Source organism: Cebidichthys violaceus, unplaced genomic scaffold (assembly GCF_023349555.1).
Source record: "Cebidichthys violaceus isolate CVI_PGR_0920_01 unplaced genomic scaffold, fCebVio1.0.p SCAF_20, whole genome shotgun sequence".
NCBI lineage: Eukaryota > Metazoa > Chordata > Actinopteri > Perciformes > Stichaeidae > Cebidichthys > Cebidichthys violaceus.
Window position 1 is genome coordinate 10,150,835 of NW_027176373.1, and position 19,395 is coordinate 10,170,229.

General features: G+C 42.1%; 1 protein-coding gene across 11 annotated transcripts in view; it reads right to left on the reverse strand.

Annotated features, from left to right (window-relative positions):
- Nucleotides 1-461: 461 nt before the first annotated feature.
- Nucleotides 462-19,395, reverse strand: part of phldb1a (pleckstrin homology-like domain, family B, member 1a) — a 28,559-nt gene continuing 9,625 nt past the window's right edge. For 4 of the 11 annotated variants that reach the window (XM_068716209.1, XM_068716207.1, XM_068716206.1 and 1 more), the window contains 20 exons: nucleotides 17,951-19,026; nucleotides 14,007-14,243; nucleotides 13,259-13,390; nucleotides 12,961-13,098; nucleotides 12,196-12,324; nucleotides 11,037-11,192; nucleotides 10,829-10,939; nucleotides 10,623-10,712; nucleotides 10,361-10,492; nucleotides 9,799-9,921; nucleotides 9,375-9,533; nucleotides 9,026-9,166; nucleotides 8,663-8,758; nucleotides 8,511-8,589; nucleotides 8,151-8,295; nucleotides 7,704-7,794; nucleotides 6,252-6,398; nucleotides 4,715-4,934; nucleotides 2,112-2,197; nucleotides 462-1,440 (listed from right to left, as the gene is read on the reverse strand). In XM_068716209.1, the coding sequence (XP_068572310.1) occupies nucleotides 1,300-1,440; nucleotides 2,112-2,197; nucleotides 4,715-4,934; nucleotides 6,252-6,398; nucleotides 7,704-7,794; nucleotides 8,151-8,295; nucleotides 8,511-8,589; nucleotides 8,663-8,758; nucleotides 9,026-9,166; nucleotides 9,375-9,533; nucleotides 9,799-9,921; nucleotides 10,361-10,492; nucleotides 10,623-10,712; nucleotides 10,829-10,939; nucleotides 11,037-11,192; nucleotides 12,196-12,324; nucleotides 12,961-13,098; nucleotides 13,259-13,390; nucleotides 14,007-14,243; nucleotides 17,951-19,026 (3,629 nt within the window). In that variant the 3' untranslated portion in view covers nucleotides 462-1,299. The remainder of the gene's footprint in view (nucleotides 1,441-2,111; nucleotides 2,198-4,714; nucleotides 4,935-6,251; nucleotides 6,399-7,703; nucleotides 7,795-8,150; nucleotides 8,296-8,510; nucleotides 8,590-8,662; nucleotides 8,759-9,025; nucleotides 9,167-9,374; nucleotides 9,534-9,798; nucleotides 9,922-10,360; nucleotides 10,493-10,622; nucleotides 10,713-10,828; nucleotides 10,940-11,036; nucleotides 11,193-12,195; nucleotides 12,325-12,960; nucleotides 13,099-13,258; nucleotides 13,391-14,006; nucleotides 14,244-17,950; nucleotides 19,027-19,395) is intronic. The other 7 variants (XM_068716210.1, XM_068716211.1, XM_068716212.1 and 4 more) reach the window with 7 other exon arrangements.

Sequence of the window (19,395 nt, forward strand, 5' to 3'; positions counted from 1 at the left end):
TTTTTTACGTGGTTTCAAATTTCTCGATGTTGAATCATGCATGTTAAGTTGCATGTAATTTCACTCACATGTTTCTTTATTTTTCATGTGGCCGACCTAGTGTAGGGGCGAGCCATGTGATTAATTGCACTGTGCCAGAAATACATGTATTATATACAGCTTCTGTAGATAATGAGAGTTAACGAGCAACTTAACTAATTAAACCACATGACTGTTCTTATGTAAATAGAGGAGCCGCAGTGTTTTAAATGGAACACCTATTGTGTGCTCTCATTTGAAATGTGAGTGCTAGCAGCTCATTAGGGCGTATGAGATTATTTAAAGGAAGCCGGTAATTAACGACTTGTTTGCAAGAAACAACAAATTAAGGAAGCAAGAAGTGTTTTTTTTATAGCTGCATGTCCTCAGTTTAACCAATTTGTCAGCAACAAACTAGTTAATTAGACAAACAAACCGACAGATGCATCATATATTTTTATTTATTACATGTACATGGTAGTTTTACAATATCATTATAGGACTATAATTTATGAAATTTGTTAAAATACTTATAGAAGGTTTTCTTTGACATATTTATGTCAAATACAGACACATTAATGTTGTGTTACATGCCTGAATAAAACAATATATAACACAATATATAGAGTGATATTAACATTTGTGTTGTAAAAATCTGACAAAACATTACATAAAGTATTTGGCTCCAAGTAATGTTTAATTGAATAAGTAACATATGACTTTTAAAATATTTTTTGAATATTTGCGACTAAGATCTGTTAACTTTTTAGTGTTTTGAAATATCAACAGATAATTTTTTTAATCTGAGAAAAGTACAACTGTATCAAAAAAGGCAGCGATTAGAGTGAAAACACTGCATGCATAGATCGGCTTCAAGGTGAACACCGTTTGAGTTTATATGAAGTAAGAAGTGTTCCTCCTGAAACCTGAAAAATCAACAATAAGTTTTGGTAACTTTGAGAGCTCCCTTCATAGATCCATTGGCATGTTGCTCAAACTCTTTTCCTTCTCATAGTGGCTGAAAGATAAATACAACTCATGAATTCTGTGAAATGGACCTCTGTCATGGCTAAGCCCTCATTTGCCCGCAGGCATCAGGCTTTCTACGAGAACCCCAGATAGTTAATCTCTTCAAACGTCCATCCCTTTACACACCATCGGGCCACGTGTCTCGTATTTCCGCTCCGGCTCCCTCAGGTATAGCAGCACAGGTTGGCTTGCAGGTGTCCGTGTTGCTCACTTAGTCCCTGTCATCCTCCAGATCTGTCCCCCAGTGGTCCCTCAGCTCATGAACTGTGTGTAGCCCTCGGCGCCCGTTACTATGACATCCATCCAGATCCTCATGGCCTCCGGGGACGGGGCCACCATGTAGTAGAGGCGGTCGTGGGTTTTTACACAGAAGGTCAAAGACGGGTTTGGGCTCTGGAGGATAACGAAGAGAAAGGGGGAGACTTTTCAGACTGCAAGCTGCACCTGTTGCATCTTTTTCCTCTTTGTCAGAAAAACTAAATATATAATAGCATATACTAACAGTTCAAATGTATTTTGTTCGGATAGTCTGTTTCAACCTTTTTTGTTTTTCCTTTAACATAATGCACTTATGCAAAATAAGATGACAAAACTAATTAAATTTAAGAAGACAATTTAACAACTTAATCCAGTCTAATATGGATTTTTCCATCTAAAAATAACTCCCAATTTAAAACATTCCCATTTTTATGTATGAGGTATGATGCAAAGGACCAATTTGGCAGCAGGACATTTTAATTATGTGTTTAATTGCGTCTCACAAACACTAACAACAACTTATAACAATATTTTCACAGTTGTGAGTGACTGTAAAAATGCAGCTTTATTCTAAAATGAGTATATCTACCATTATAGTACAAAAAAAATCGTACATGTTGTTGAAATAAAGCTTATTATGGGGAAATGTTAGAGAATCTGTAGCATTTTGGAATTAAACCCTTCAGATTTTATTCCACTACGTGCATTGATTCATTTAAAAATAATAAACATCTATTTCAAAGATTATAAAATCGCAGATGAAGTTCTGAATGATAAGAAATGTAAAAAAAAAGAGTTTGGATTACCTTGGTGGCACTGCGTAGGTGATCGTAATAAACCTCTTCAATCGCCTGAAAGTAAATGAGTCCTTTCAGCTTGGTCTCATGTTTGTCTGAGAGGAGAAAACGGGAAAAAAACATATTAAGATACATTACATTATGCCTTTTACTGATGCAAGACCTTTGTCAGCCCAAGCAGACAGTGCAATCAGCCAGTGATGTGGCGATACAGTTCATGTTTGTCTTTGGTCAGATAATAAACGGCTTTTTTATTTTTTAATCAAATATTTCTTACACACCTGTAGATCATAGATAGGTGGTCACGAATAATATTTTATTTTACAATATTCTATCTGAAAACATGTGGCCTTTTTAATGACATTAAAGCAATTTTACTCTAAAACAAACAACATTTTTTTTTTTAAACAAACAAATAAACAACACATTTCCTTGTGCCCCTAAAATATCCATTTAGAAATAATTGTTTCAGAAAAATAAAATAAAAGAATCGAGCACAAAAACGTATTTTTTGTCAAACAAGGTAGACAGAAAATGCAAACCCATGCCTAATGGATCAAGTGTTGTGTGAGTACCAGCAGAAAGTAAAAGTTGTACATTCGAGTAACTTATCCAAGATCCGACATGTGATTAGCCATTATTTCTTTTTTTAAATTTCCTACTAAAGCAAAACATCTTTATTTTTGGACAGAGGTCCTTCTGCCTCATCTATCAGCGATGACTTGAATGAAAACTCGCAGGTTGAAGCAGTTCAATAGTGAATTGCGTTGAGGATTGTTAGTTGTGATTTAATCATATAACTTTAAAGAGAAATTTTGTATCATTTCATAAATAATTTTTTTAAACTTCCACAAAAGATCAAATCATGCCATAAAATAAGCTTGTAAGTAAAACAGAGGAACTCTAACTTAAATCTGGAGAAACCAGACACAGTAAAGCAGAAAGGTGTTAACTCTTTTTTCCCAGCAACACATAATCCATGAATAGGTATGAGCCGCACTGTGTCACAGTAAAAGTTAATTAAAAGTGCAAATCTATTTCAAGCTATGCCTGAAGTCTTTACCGTCCTATTAATTTGACTTGTTTTCTTCAGTCGTACTTTCTGGATTGTCTCTGTGGGTTTTTTTCAGCCTTTTCCCTGCTGGCGAGGTTCACGACTTGAGATCTTTTGTAAATCTTAAGAAGAAATGCCTCTCTTTTGTATATCAGATGAGCTCAACAATTCCCCTTCCAGCAGGTCAGACCTTGTGTCTGGTCTTATAGATTGCTGTTCTCTTCTCGCAGAACATCTTTGAGCGTGTTAAAGTCACTCCATACCGAGGAGTTTGGTAGTTGTTTCAGGGAAACCTGCAGATGAAGCTCAACGGACGCAGTCGTTGGACTGATGGGTTTCTCTAGTTCGGGGCTAAACTGTAGGCATTTAAGTTTCCTCACGTCTAAGATCAATTTTCTTCAAATGAAATCGGTTCAAAGAGTTTCTGGATTCCACTCTTGTTCAAATAAACACTGGTCTTTTTTGTCTCTTCCGTGCACACTGGCACGCCCGGCTAAGAAACAAACATCCAGCAACAATTAAAGGCAATCTTTTGAAATACGTCTGACACTTTCTCCTGCTTTCCCCTTTTTCCATAAGTCAAATCTGCTTAGTAATGAGATAAATGTTTTTGAAATGTGAGTTTCGTTTTATTAGTCACGAACAAGCCAGGAGCTAGCCTCCTCCCCAAGAAAAACACATCTAGAGAAAGTATTGCATCTTATTTCATCACCATCATCACCATCATCTTCGTCAGGAGTAAGGGGGTGAAAAGGCTAGGCAAGTGAGTGGAGAGAGAGAGAGAGAGAGAGAGAGAGAGAGGAGCAAAGAGAACAGGGGCCACAGTAATGAAAATATACGTGGGTTCTATTTTCAACTTGATTGTAAAATAATGCCTCAAAAAACACGCTCATGAATTATTCAGAAAACTAACTGCTCTCGTTTCAAATTCAGGGGACAGTCTGATAGACGCAAAGTACAAACTGACTGTTAACACACAAGAATGAGGCGGGAAATTCCACTTAGTGCAGCTTTAATTAGTGTTTGGTTCCAGATGAATAAACGCCAGTCGGGACAGAAGTCGGGTTTTAGTGAAAAAAAAACACAGCAAAGAGAGCGAAGTGTACGTTTCTCAGAAGAGCCTCGGCACCGCTGCCGGGTGAACTGAATAAATCAGGCCCTGGCTTGACGCGCAGCAACTCTTCAACATAAAGTTCTGAGTTCACGAATATTACAGACGAGTGGGCTCTTATGTGAGCAAACCGGTTTGACCACTTTAATCTCCTGTAAACAAGGCCTGAGCCTTGAATTGAACAAGCCAAGCAGAACTTGAACATATTGGGATCCTGCTGGTACGGAGGGCACTGTAGTGTTTAATAGAGGCTGTAACCTTTAGGCCTCAAAGTTGCTCTTTAAGTAGTATTTTAATTTGCTCTTTCCACCTACACCAACCCAATACACGGTCTCTCTTGCAAAAGATATCTTGATATCAGTGATACTTCCGGAGTAAATAAAGCTGAAATAACAAATCAGCAGTAATAATTCAACAAATATACTGATGAAGTTGTTGTATCGTTACCTGCGTAATAACAGAAGTTCCTCTTGATGCGGTCAAAAACGAACCAGCGTTTCTTCCACGATTTGATTTTGCCGCCCATCTTCACCAGGTGGCCCTTGCACATCTTCTCTGTGAGGTTGACGAAGGGGCAGGTGTCTATGCTGTGGCCGGACGACTCCACATGGGCTCGCAGGTCAAACTCCTCCTTACGGTTCGGCAGATAGCGTGTCATTGGACGGGCCTGTGGAGAAAATGCTGCGTGATGCTTCATTGCTGCTGACCAAGTGGTGCGAGTCGTCATAAGAAAATTGCAAGTCAAGATGCAGATGTTTCTGGTCTCTAATTGCTGACCATGTAAATGACATGGAATCTGAACAGTTTCTGTCAAAGCTGTTATTTGTGTTTTCTACATAGATCCTTTCACAGTACATAGTGTTACTATACAAGGTTGCTTTTGAGTCTCAGGTCAAGTCATAAAGGATTCAAATTTCCAGTGAGCCAAGTCTTAGGACAGTCAAGTTCAAGCCTATTTATTTGTGACTTAAACTTGCATTAACCAATTTTTTGACCACTCGGGGGCAGTGGAAGCAAGTTGTAAACACTGGCATATTAAGCTCGATGATGTCAAACTCGTTAGCAAACATTTGCGCATTTTAAAATCCTGATACAGAGCAACATTTGCATTCATTTTGAGTCGTGGTTCTGTTGAATGTGGGGCAAATATTCACTCGACTTTAAGCTCGTTTTTTGGTCTCTACCAACTCCCAAGTCTCTTTAGCTGCTGAATGCTGCACTGTGTTCACCAGCTTGTCACTAACTGTGTCTGTCTGCTGTTTGGTGCTGAGCAGGTAGTGAAAAGTGGGCCACCTTTCAATCAGAGGGTCAGTGGTTCGATCCCCGGCTCCTGCTCCGCTAGTCTCATGTCAATGTGTCCTTGAGCAAGACACTTAACCCCAAAATTGCTCCCGTAGCTGTGTCTACGGTAGATAGATACTGAATTGTAAGTCGCTTTGGATAAAAGCGTCTGCTAAATGACAGTAATGTAATGTAATGCCTGAACCATAACAGTGAGCTAAAAGACGCTAAAACGCTCTTTTGAGCTGCAAAGTCTGGTGATAACACGCTGTGGGTTCATCACTAGCAGCGACCTCTTTCACATTACTTATATCATCATTTGATGTATGATATAAGAATGGAATTTAAAAATATTGAATTGCAGCAGCTTCAAATAGGACTCCAGCAGAACAGGGTGCATTTGTACTTGGCGATTTGAGGATATTTGTTTACGTACTTATACCACAGACAACTGGTAATTAAACAAACTCTGCCAAGATTAAAGCTTTAATTATGTGTACATTATATTTTTTTGCCCCCCCCCCCCTCTCCCCAATCCATTTTTCTCTCTGTTCTTCCTCTCACCCTCCCCTCCATTCTCTCCCTTCCTTGACAATCTTTGATCTTCCCGTATTCCCAGCCTCTCTTTATTGTCTCGCCTCTCATCCTCTTCCCCAAGTCTCCAGTCCCCTCCTCTCTCGTCTCCTCCCGCTGCTCCACTGACCTGGGAGAAGTGCTTCTCTCTCATCTTCACCTCCTCCTCCACCAGTCTCAGCCTGTGGGCCGTCTCGTCCTGAAGCCTCCTCTCGGCCTCCTCTCGCCTCCTCCGCTCCTCCTCCAACATCTGCCGCCGAGCCTGCACCTCCCTCTCCTGGGAGCGTCGGGAGAGGAGACAGAGGAACAGATGGAGAGAAGAGAGGAAAAAAATAACAGGGGCAAAAGGGAGTCGGGGAGAATATGTAAATGGTAGGCAAATATTGCAATACAAAGTGAGCGACTGTCAGAGGAGGCTCATGAGAATTCAGGTCCCAATCCAGGGTTTTGTAAAATATATCCCTCAAGTCTGGGTAAGCTTTGCTGATGTAAAATTATCCTTGGCAGCTTTCAGATACTTACATACAGGTCTACTTTGTTTCAACATGTAGAAATAATACAAAGGTAAACAAAATACTTACAACATCATTTCACCACACCTTGAGCTGAGTGAATTACTTTTTTATCTTTTAAACAGGAGAAACATGAGACCCCTGCGATAATTCGAAGGTATTGCTCATCAACTTTCAGGGGAATTGGTCAATTCAAATGAATTATTTCATACAAATTGTGAGTTAATTGCATTTATTATTCCATATGTCATTTGCATATGTTTTATCATATTGATATATATTGAAATGTATGATTTTATCGATAAGGCCCTTCCCTAATGCCAGCAACAAAATGTGTGGCCATAAAATAATCTCATCTAATAATGTTTTTAATATTTGCCAGAAACATAAATATGACTTCTAAGTGTGGGTGGGTGAGGGTACATTTTATACTCTCCTCTGAAACCAGTTTAAATATGTTCTATTTGTTACGCCAGAGATGAGGCACTAACATCAGTTTTAGCAGTTGACACTAGGGCTGCAACTAACGACAATTTTCATTATTGATTAATCAGTAAACTGTTTTGTTTATAAAATGTTTTAAAAAATTGTGAAAAATGGCTGTTATAATATCCCACAGCCCATTGAAGATGCATTCAAATTACTTATTTTATTGGACCAACAGTCCAAAACCCATAGATATTCAGTGTACTATCATATCTAGATATATTAACAAATTTCCCCCTGGGGATAAATAAAGTATCTATCTATCTGTCTGTCTGTCTATCTGTCTGTCTGTCTGTCTGTCTGTCTGTCTGCCTGTCTGTCTATATATAGGACACAGAAAAGCAGCAAATCTTCACATTTGAAATACTGGACCTATTAAATTCTTGGCGTATTTGCTCAAAAAAGGGCTAAGTTATTTTCAGATTATCAAAATAGCTGCTGATAAATTTTCTGTTTATCGAGTAATTGACTAATCATGTTGAAATATGAAATGAGTGGAGGAAGTGATGGGATAACGGATGATAACTGATAACAGTCCAGTATAGCTACAATAAAACTCTGCAGCACTAAAGTTTGACACTCACTCGGTTCTCCATCAGTCTGGCTTTTTCCTGCTGCGCCTCCTTCAACATCTTCTCCATCTCCTCTATCCTCTGGGCCTCTAACCCGGAGGCACTACAACACACAGAGGGAAGGAGTGTCTGATGACACGGCTACGACTACACTTTAGATGAAAAACAGTAAACACACACACATGGAAACCAAACACTGACAGCAGTAAGAGATGGAGGAGGCAAGGTTTCCTTCATGGACACCAAACAGAGCCTTTGAATTCTGAACTTCACGAAAACACTGAAAACTTGAGGAGGTTGGCATGGCAACAGCCAGTGTGCTATAGTCACGGGAGCACACATGTAACAAAAAACATGTTGTCACGGGAACAAAGCGCAGTGACCCTTCTCCTGGGAGACGGGGCAGACTTGAGTGTTCCCATGGAAACAGAGCCGATTGCTCATTTTCCAGTCTCTCACCTTTCGGGGGTACAGGCGGAGTTGCCAGTGGAGACGCTGGTCTCCATGCTGTCTGAACTCTCCAGGCTCAGGGTGTCGTACGCTTGGTTGCCACTCGGCGGCGCCTGATGATGCAGGATGGAGTGATGGACTGTCGGAGGCAGATCTGTTTGGAGCAGAGACAGCTGTCACAGACTCACAGTGCCCTCTACTGACACTGCCAATTCATTGCTACTGGTTGGCTATAATCACATCAAAAGCATGTTAAACTAAGGAGACTGGTGGTATCCATTCCCCCAGATGTACTATGTTCTGAGTGGAGGTCCAGGTGAAACCCTCCAGTGTGCTGAATAGATGAGACAGGCTGAAGGAATCACGTACCTTTGCACTGGAGAGCCAACTTTCTCCTGGAGTCCATGTCTAATGGGTGTGACATCTCTCTCAGCATTAACTGTAACCCCTGAAAAACACATCTATGTAACTACATAGAAGATTTGTTTTACAATTTCCATGTGTTAAACTGATGTGCCCACCTTGGTGGATGCATTTTTCTCATGAGCAGCACCACTGGAGTGGGGCAGTGTGCATGATGCCTGCACAACCTCACCGTCTGATTTGGACTTCAATAGCTGAGAGAAGAATGACAGACCCGTTCATTGTTTATTCACAGTTGAAGAGGAAGTTGATGTGATGAAGTTGATGTATTTCTCAAGAAATACTGCCCTGTCATGTTTAACCCACTAGAGGGCCTCCAAGTCATAAAAATATGGACAGTCTGAGTGGCTAGTGTAGAGATCGCCTGGATACAGAGGTTCAGGACAGCGTGTTGGCAATGCAATGTGGCCTGCTGTTAGTGCCCTTTAACAACACACAGCGAGAAAGAGTGGATCATTTACCTGACTGTGTCTGCGTGTGGAAAAAGACTTTGCAGGCAGTGGTGGTGGACATGACTGAGGCTCTCCAGCGGCCATGATGTCCTGGTACCAGCGCTCAAGGTTAATAGGAGGCATTGCATTCCTGCTCAGCTCAGGCTGGCTCTGAGGTGATAAAAAGCATCCAGCCAAAGAGAGGGGAGGAGAGCAGCGCAGCACCAGCATCAGTGACAGAAGCAACAAGCAGGTAGGAAAGATACACACAAAACAGTCCTCACAGCAATAGTAATTGTTCAGTGGATGGCTGCAGTGTCGGAAAAAATTTAAATGGTGTTGTCGGTTTTTAAAAGCCAGTTTAGAGAGAATAACAAACCTGCGCAGAGAGAAAGGAGGAAGGACCACATGCAGCTGAGTGGCACGAGAAGGTGGATTCAGAGGAGGCGAGTTGGAATGATGGAATAGAGGAAGAAGAGGAGGGGTCAACTCTCTGCATCCCGAAGATCTGGCTTAACTGACTGACTGTGATGTACTCCTTCACACACACACACACACACACACACACACACACACACACACACACACACACACACACACACACACACACACAGCCAGTCAATGCAGACACAAGAGACACACACACATACATTTAGAGAACAGGGAGAGTGAAGAAAGTGGAAACCAAATCTTTAAGAAAGATAATTTGAGATTTGCAAATGTGCGTAGGTGGGTTCAGTGTTTAGTAGACTGACGAGTCAGAGGAACAGAGAGTATGGCAGAGAGCATGCGGGGGTGTCTACCTCACATGGCAGAGCCGGGCCTACAGCGAAGGAGAGGCAGTGGAGAGCAGCAGGAGAGGAAGAGTGAGGTTGCATAGTAGCATTTCCATACATCCTATAGACATCAGCGAGCCTGAGGTACTCCTGCAGCGACAGCCAGAACAAAGGGATAAGGAGGCAGGCGGCAATAGTCGACACTTAGAAAAGTCATGCAGAGACGCACAAAGCAAACACGTGGGGAACACAGCTCCCTCGGTCTCCATCTTTGAATTAACATGGATGGCAGTAATGTTACAGTTTAATTGTCCCAAAGGTCATCTTCCAAATTTTTTTTTGTTTCATCTCCTGCTTTAATTCTGGATCGTGTAACCCTACAAGTTGGAGAATGTAGAAACCTCAAACAAATATAATATACATAGAAAGGCAGGAAATTTATCCAACAACAAACAAACTGCAAGCTTGCTGTTTGTGAATATTTGCTAACCCAACAACATGCTCGTTTTTTAATATTGTAGAAACGGCAGCACAGGCATATTAGCCATTTGTTAGGTGTTGTTACAAAGAGGATTTTGTCGAGGTTTACCTCTTGTAGCCTAACAGGATAAAGTTCAGGGGAGGGCATGTGAGAGGAGGAGAAGGAGGCAGAGGAGGGACAGGGGCTATGAGGAGGACCGTCCACATGAACAAGGTCAGGTTCGCTGATGTGTAGAAATTCCTGTTTAAAAAGTTAGTTTAAGTTAAAAATAAATCCACTTGAAAGGAGGTGTTTTTTGTTGTTGTACTCCTCCTCTAGCTTAGTAACCACAGATGGTTGTGAGATCACGTCTCACATGTTCCCTGCTCACCTCTTTCATGCTGTTGTTGGGCTTTGGGAAGTTTCTCCCTCCTGTCAAGGTGTGGTACCTCGTCTCCAGGGCACACAACCTGTCTTGCTCCTAAAAGGCAAAACCAGCATGGACATAGAGGCGCTTTCACAGCTTGCCATGCATCACTATCATGAATTAAATACATGCCTACAGTAGGGCGGGTTTATTAACGGTGAAAGGCTAACCTTGTGTAGCAGCTGCAGAGCCACCGTCCTGTCTTTAACCATCCTCTCACAGTCATACGCCGCCTGTAACCCCAGCTGCTGCATCTGTGCTTCCATAGCAGTCATCTTCTCCTGCAAATCAAACCTGGACGTCACGCTCACATATAATCTCAAGTCGGTGATCGTATTTTACACTTATATGTATTTTCTGCTACAATTGTGTCCGCACCTTCCTCTTGGCCACGCTGCAGTGATACTCGGCTCGCTCTTGGTGAAGCTGCAAGCTTTGAGTCTCCTTCTTCTCCTCCAGGCTGCTCTCCTCCTCCAGCTGGCAGAACTCCAGCTCCTCAAACTGTTTGGTCCCAGACTCCAGAGCTTCAGCTGTCTGTCCACGTACAGATACACATGCAGGTTATTCACACTGTTTGAAGTCAGTCAGACAGAGATATCAAATGATATGACTTTCAATATTTGGTATGTTTCCTATTGTTAACAAAATCCTGTGAAAGGACCAAAACCATCAATGATTAACTATTGTTTGTGTATCCAAAGCTGTACATATCTTATTACCTTTACCTATGATGAACACAAACATTGCTGCTGTAAATACCCACTTGCGCATATTTATCCACGGTTGAAAATAGTCCCCATCAAAAGCAGTTTACTCCTTTTTGAGTAACGTTTTGCTAAAAACTACTATTTGATGCAGATTTAAAACCCCTTTGCCTTCTTAAAAAATTTATCTAAATTTGCGCCCGAATAGAGAAGATTTACGTCTTCAGTAGCAACTGATGGTTTCTTCTGGCTGGAGAGGTTGGAAAGTATTGAGGGATGGACTGACACATTCTTGGTTTTGGTGTTTTCATGGGATTTGTTCACAATGAGAAATGTATACAAAATACCAGCCTTGTCCTTTTAATGTCCACGATGAAGTAGCCAAAATGTTATACCATTAAATCTGACAATAATCTGCCTGTAATCAATAAGTGTGCGTATGTGAATTGGATCATTATGGTAAAAGGCATGCAAATTTTTTAGAGCAGAGCTGTTAATGACATTATTAATTATTACTAATTGACATTTCAAGCATCCAGAATGAGGGGAGAGCAGAGATTAAGCAACAGTCTGAAAGAGCTGCTGGAGCAGCAAAAGCGTTGCTTACTGTTTAGCTACACTTATAACCTTATATATATTTTAGATAATGAGGGGCAACAGCAGAAAAAAAGAGGGAAATGCACAGTTGGCACACTTATGAGTAGCTCTGAGTGCTTCAAAACCGAGTCAGCGTTATGTCTGCGGCCGCTTCTTGTGCAGATCATACACAACTGTGGTATTTGGCATATCATAACTCACTGTTGCCAGCCAGTGGGCTGCGTGAGAACACTGACCCTGCTGAGCTGCTCCTGTAACTGTTCCCTTAGAGACAAGGGGCACTTATCAAACTGCCTCTTCAGCTCATTGTACTCATTCCTCTGCTTTTCCAGGGCCTTCCGCTCAGCCGACACATTAGCCCTCCCCTAAAAACACATAGAAACACACACGATTGGGTCCGCATTCACACACACACACACACACACACACACACACACACACGCACACACACACACACACACACACACACACACACACACACACACACACACACACACACACACACCACCCCAGGGAGAAAAAAATTCACAGATAACTCAAATCCATGCAGCCAAGCTAACAGGACAGAGCAGTTAGGATATTAGAGGGTTGAAGCAGAAGTTAGGTTAGCAGGTGTGTTAAGAGGTCGCAATGCTTCACACATTGTTAAAATAAGAGAAAAATAAACAGGTATATGCAGATCTGAATCAACGTTTTAGTGTTGGTCACATCCAGCTAAAAGCCTCATACATGTAAGGAAGATTTCCACTGTTGATGTTTTTGTCTATTTAAAAAGCTTTAAAAGCTTCAAAGAGAAGACAGTTTGTGCTTTGTGTTTTAGGACAGACAGCTAATGGATAAGCAGTGCATGTCAGTTGAGATCTGAGAAAAAGATATCGAGACTGTCCGCATGTTCAAACGCAGATGTTCAGGAACATTCACGTGCAAACTGTACTTTGAAGACCAATGGCTGTAAGCAAGCCGACAGCATTTACTGTATTGTTTTTTTCCTGGGTGCCCACCTTGTCCTTCTCTCGCTGGGTGGCCTTGTCCAGCTGGCTGAGTTTGAGCTGCAGCTGAGAGATGATTTCATTTTCAGCCTCCACCTGCTCCTGCTCTGCCCGCCTCTCTGCCTGCAGCAGGGCCTGCTCCATCTCCACCTAGAGACAAACATGGAGTCAGAATCTGCGAACCACCTGTCAAGCTCACTAAATACTTCAAGGAGAAACAGCTCCCACTCTTCTCACTTTAAGGGTTGATCTATAGAGCCTACAAGCTAAAGGCGTGTGTGTGTGTGTGTGTGTGTGTGTGTGTGTTGACCTCCTGTTTGGTCTCTTGTAGCTGCAGCTCCAGTTCACTAACTCTGTGCTTCAAGTCATCAACCCTGGCCAAGATCCTGCTCCTCTCCTCCTCTAGGTAGACCTGCTCCTGACCGGCTAACAGCTCTTCACACTGAGGGAACATATAGTATATACAACTTTGTTTTAAGATTCCTAATTGTGGTGGAAAAAAATATTTTTAACCTCCCTGTGAGAAATAACTGAGATGAGAAAACTCTTAAATATAAAAAAACATATTTAATGAACAGACAGTTTGTAATAATTCAGCTGAATGGATAGAGCTCTTTCCCCACGGATGGTTCGGAGGTCTAACAACAATGAATAAACAAAACAGAGTATATGTACACATTATCTCGTCTCCTCTCCCTTCACCCCCCCCTTCGCAGATGTCGCCCTCTGTCTGCCGATGCACCCACCAAGACCAGGTTCCCAGCCTTTTGGTGGGAAGAGGGTTAGGTGGTGAGATCAGGATGACACTACAGCAAGCCAGAAATGCTAAAATACCTTTAAGTGGTGAGGTCAGGATAACACTACAAAAAGAAAGAAATGCTAAAATACCTTTAATATGAGATCATTTCTTATTAGCTTTTAAATTAGTCTGGTTGGCCTCGTCTGCATTTCTGCAGGTTTTAAGCAATACAAGTTATAACTAAGAGAACGGTATGATAAATTTCTCCAACACTAATCAGACTTAATCCAATGCATGTCTTCCCGAATGTGTTTATTACCTCTTGGTGTGTGCTCTCTGTGCTGCTGGACTCCTCTCTCTGGGTTTCCTCATCGTTCTCTCGCAGCCTCTGGGGTCTGTCTACTCCCTGAAGGGACATCCCCCCCGCTGTGTCCGAGCAGGTTGCTCTGGCGCCCCCCAGCAGCCCACTCCTCACCACCTCTGCCAGCTCTGCAGCACTGTCCTCGTGATTATAGTCTGCACACAGATGGAGGATGGTCTCTAGCCTCTGTCGCTCCTACAGAAGAGATGTGAGACGTAAGTGGGCCTGTCCTACATTATAGATCGTATTGCAGATAAGCAGCAAGTGTCCTTGTGTGACATTGTACCGTTTAGGCAGCTGTCCCTCAGCCACTGGTACGGGACAACTGTAACCTGATAGCAGGAGGGCCGAAGCTGATGTAGTTTGTCTCTCAGGAGGGGGCTCATAGTAAAACCAAAGTTGTTTATGAGAACAGAATCTGACAAGAAGCATCAGTGAAAGACACTGGCGAGTTTTGGTTGCACTACACCAGTTGTCATTTAGTTTTTTTAGGCTTTCAATGTTGCTCTTTTTTAGATTTGTCTCTTCATCCTGTTTTGTATTTGTTTGCTATGCCACATGGTTCCAGCTTGTGGCCAGTCTTCTGGCTCCCATCACTCCAAACAATGAGATGTTTGCTTTGATCTACCAGAATAACAGCGCAGAATGTGGAATAATTAGGAATCTGGCACAACTGGGAATTGTGCCTATTGTTGTGTCCACAACCACCAGGATGCTTTTGTCTGCTATTTAAATGATTCAGGCTGTTAAAATAACCACATGAACTCTGTTATAGGAATTGAGTTTAACGGCAAGATTTACACCTTAGACAGTTGTTTATGCTGTTTGCCTGCTTAATTTTTTGGACTTTAGACTTCAGAGGTGTAAACTTGCAAGTTCACAAGTAAAATATGAACATAAAAATATAAATATAAAGCTACAATGAACCAAATATTTTGATTTGACAGATGTTTTAACCATTATCATTTAAAGCAAAAGTTCAACATTTTGAGAAATATGCTCATTTGCTTTCTTGCAGAGCGTCAGATGAGAAGGTCGATACCACCCTCATATATGTCAGTTAAATTTAAACTACAGCTAGCTGCTGGTTAGCTTAGCTTAACTCAAAGACTGGAAACGGGAAAACAGCTAGTCTGGCTCCATCAGAAGGTTAAAAAAATTTGCCAACCAGCACCTCTAAAGCTAACTAACATGTTACATTATTTTATGTTGTGCTGTATTTAGTAATGTTATATCAGGCCGATTTTGTTATAGACAGAAATGAGAGTGGTATCGACCCTCTCATCTAACTTTCTGCAAGAAAGTGAAAATTTCCTAAAATGCAGGTCATCTGGAGCAAAATAGTGTAACACTGAGATAAACTCCTTTGACTCGTTACTGAAATGATGCTATTCATTGCAATTTAAATATTTTGTATTAATGTATCACCATAGAAATCTTCTCAATTAACCAGAACCACCTCAAAAATAGAAATATTTGAACTCTGTTGCAAACCCACAGTTTGGCCTCCTCTCAGTGGAATTGATGCTAAAATTAACTTTTCAATCCCATCCCTTCCTCTTTAGCTATGCCCTTTGCTCTTGCTGTGAGAGAAACTGCAGCATGGGCTTTTTAAAGTGCAGCAATATCCATGTATGTAGGTTGGGTTCAGTAAAGTGAGATAAAAAAATCCTGCATGGCTGTGCCAACTGAGCTAAGAGAGCAGTGTGCCAAATGTTGTGCATTCATTGCACTGTGAGGAAATCCTCTCTTTGTCTCTCATCTATAGGTCTACGGTTGATCTGTTGTTTGTGCTTCTTTCAAGGCTGCATTACCAAACAAACCAGTTAGGGACCCCAAACTTAGTTCATCACATCAGCTGGTTTGTCATTAAATGCATTTTATGTAGGAATACAAACCATTTAAACACAACTGCAACATAAATAAATGGAAGCATAGAGGTGATATGATGGAGCTTCAAGACTAATAATGCAGGGCCCCTTAAAGTAATGTTTTTCTTAAAAGCGAGGGTTAGATGAGAAGATCGATACCACTATCATGTCTGTATGCTAACTATGAAGCTAACATCCCATCTAGGAAAATTAGCATAGCTTATCATAGACTAGAAAAGAAAAGACTAGCACCTCGAAATCTCATTAATTATCACATTGAATATCATTAGTTTATTCTATGGTCCATATTTTTCACTTTTTGTCCAGTCTTTCTGCTAAGCTAAGCTAACCGTCTCCTGGCTCTAGCTTCATAGTAAAATCTGTCATTTTTAAAAAAAAATTGTAAGGATTAAACAAATGGCATGTAAAGTGTTAATAAGGGGTGTTGATTAACTGAGCCAGTCTTGCTGTTTGCCTCTCCTTCCAGTCTCCATGCTAAGGTAAGCTAACCATCTACTGACTCTGTTTTCAAACTTACTGGACGGGCTGGTATCAGTCTTCTTATTTGACGCTCAGCATGAAAGTGAATACGCAAATATTCCAAAATGTCAAACCATTCCTTTAAGAGGTGCCTTGATATCATCAAGTTCTGAAGCCCCATCCACCTCTACATGATTTGTCCTCTGGGACGTTAATTAAGTAATTTACTGTTTAATGTGCCAATAGGCAACTTTTTTCACACAGTGGTGATCTACATTCACGTGTGTCCTATTCGTGTGCATGTGTGCACATATTTGATCATAAATACACATACAGTAAGCCTTATTATCATCAGCTATCAAGTACCAGCAACATAACACAACATAGCCAGAAATCACTGGAACCCTCAGCCAACAGTTAACAAATCTCAAACTATGAAATTACAGCTAGATGATTGTATGTTTTATGAATGCACCATAATATCAAAGCTTGGAAAAAATTCCAAATATGGATCACAACAATTTAACAGTAATCAACACTTTCTTCAGCCAAGAAATATCAGCTGTTTATCTATTTATGTATTAGAGATTAAATGATCTATACATAGTGGATGACTCAACACAAACACAGACCATACTGTATCCGCAGCAGTCCAACCCTTATCAGTACAACTCAGATGTATGTTGTCGGTAACTCTCTTATTTGTTACCAGAAACCTTTTGGTTCCTGAAATAGTCTGTGGACATGAAGGGGCGGGAACCCCCACCCCCTCCTCTCCCTATGGTCCCTTCAGCTGTCAGAAGCAGGCTGGGAGGGGGTGTTGGGTGTGCACTCAGGATGGATAACAAGTATGCAGTCTATGATCTAGCGTGGGTACGAATAAGAAAGAGCCTTCAGTCGAGCGTTGAAAGTAAAAGCCACTCTTCCTTTTGATAAATATAGTGTTGAGCCATATGCAGCCTCGCCCGCCGCTCTGGACCTTAAGACTGGCGGAGGAATGTTCACCCGTGTTAATCGGGCCACATGGGCTGACGATGCCAGTAATGCTCTGGGGAGATGAGCTAGTGGATGTATGCCAGGGGATTTAGACAAGATATCTGAATGCAGACATGGAGTCTGCCAAGCCAGCGGTCTCAGCACCTTCACTTAACTGTCACGTGTTTGTTCCTCTGTGCCTGCCTCGATGTTTAATATTTATTTTTAAAAATATGTTTTTTTGCTAACAGTTTGTACACCCGGATACAGCTGTGATTCCACCTGTCAGCTTGTTTTGAGGATTTTCACCTAATTGGCCAAAAAATAGATTATAGCAGATTTTAAGTATATACAAATTCTGCCGGTCCACAGGATATAGAATAAACAAATAGTCATAGAGGACAAACCAGAGCAGCAAATGTTTTCTCTATGACTTCCTGAGCGATGTGAACGTCGCTCAGGAAGTCATAGAGAAAACATTTGCAGCATCCAGATTGCGACTCAACCTATCATGGTGAAATTTTTTTCTACGGTCACATCTGCTATGAAGCCATATCCAAAAGGCCAATCACTTACCAGTTTCTCCATTTCCTGCTCTCGCAGCCTCTCCTCTCTCTGCCAGCGATGGTATTCCAGCAACTCGTCCTCATTGTCACTGATCTCAGAGATGCTGTTTTTGCGTTCGCGGCTATAGGGTCTCACAAGACTCTGTTCTTTGCTGGAGGATCCTATCATGTTCATGCAGGAGGTATTTCTTTTGCTACGAGGGCTAGCAAGAGGCGATAAACCAGACAGAGAGCCCAGGCCTGACATGATGGCACTTCCCGGGCCAGACCCTAACTGCCTGCCTCCAGACTCCTTCTCCAGCCCAGAGAATGAAGATGGACCCTCGGCATACATTGCCCTCACGGCTTCTTCTTTTGAAGTAGTTGTGAGTTTGAGGTGGCCCTGGGGTCCCTCTGGAACGGGTTTAACGGGGAAGCCCTGTGAGGCGAGAGAGGAAGCTGAGCCCTGCGATCCTGGAGTCGCTCTGCGGGACATGTAAGGGCTGAGAGGGGGAAGCTCTCTCAGGCTGGTGGACCCGATCGGCTCTGGAGTCCTGAGCCTTTGAGGGACTTCAACATGAGAGAGGTGCTGATCTTGCATAGGACTTGGGGATCTCTTTTGGAGGGAAGAACCTCTTACTCGAGGGCTGGATGGAGCCGTTGGGGAAAATTTGAGTGGGCCCTGTCCTGACCCCCCGTTAGGCGGTGTGGGGCTTGACGTGGCTTCTGCTCTTGTGCTTCTTAGAAGCTTTGGGCTCTCCTGGGCCCACTGAACACCACTACTACCGCTTGAGGCCACAGAGAGTGAGGTCCGTGGATGGGGGACAGGAGTGTGGTTGATATGAGCGGACCGCGCTGGTACTGGAGGGGTTTTGTTGCCGAGGTTCTGGCCCAGAAAGCTGCTGCTGTTTTCATAAATGGATTCCTCGGTCATGGAGCCGTTTCTCCCAATGAGCATGTTTGGAGGAAATGGCTGAGGAATAGGCTGTTTACCAGATCCAGCCTTCAGCATCAAAGAGTCCTGGAGGTTCTTTGCTATGTTGCTGATTTTGGAGTTGCCGTTGCTCGAAAAAGACCGATGGTTCCCGTTCAGGACACTTTGGGAGTCTGCACAGGGAGACAGAAACACTTGTGAATGAGCATTCTTGTTGAATAAAGGAAGAGGACATTCTAAAAGGCAGTTGCAAAAACACAGATAAACAAACACAGCTGGAGGGATCTGTACTGTGTTGTCTTTGCCTACTGACAGCCACCACACAGTCATTGCTGTTTAGGACAAAAGGGGTCGCCCTTAAAAGGACAAATACACATGCCTGAACATACATAGTGTCCTGATTGCCCACTTTAAATAGTGATAAAAGTCTTGGAGCCCATGTTTTCCTGTATGAACCAAACCCAGCAGTCGGGATCGTGCACTCCTCAGTTGTGTTGTAATCCTATAGGGATCTGAAGTTGCTAAATATAAAACCTGCAGCA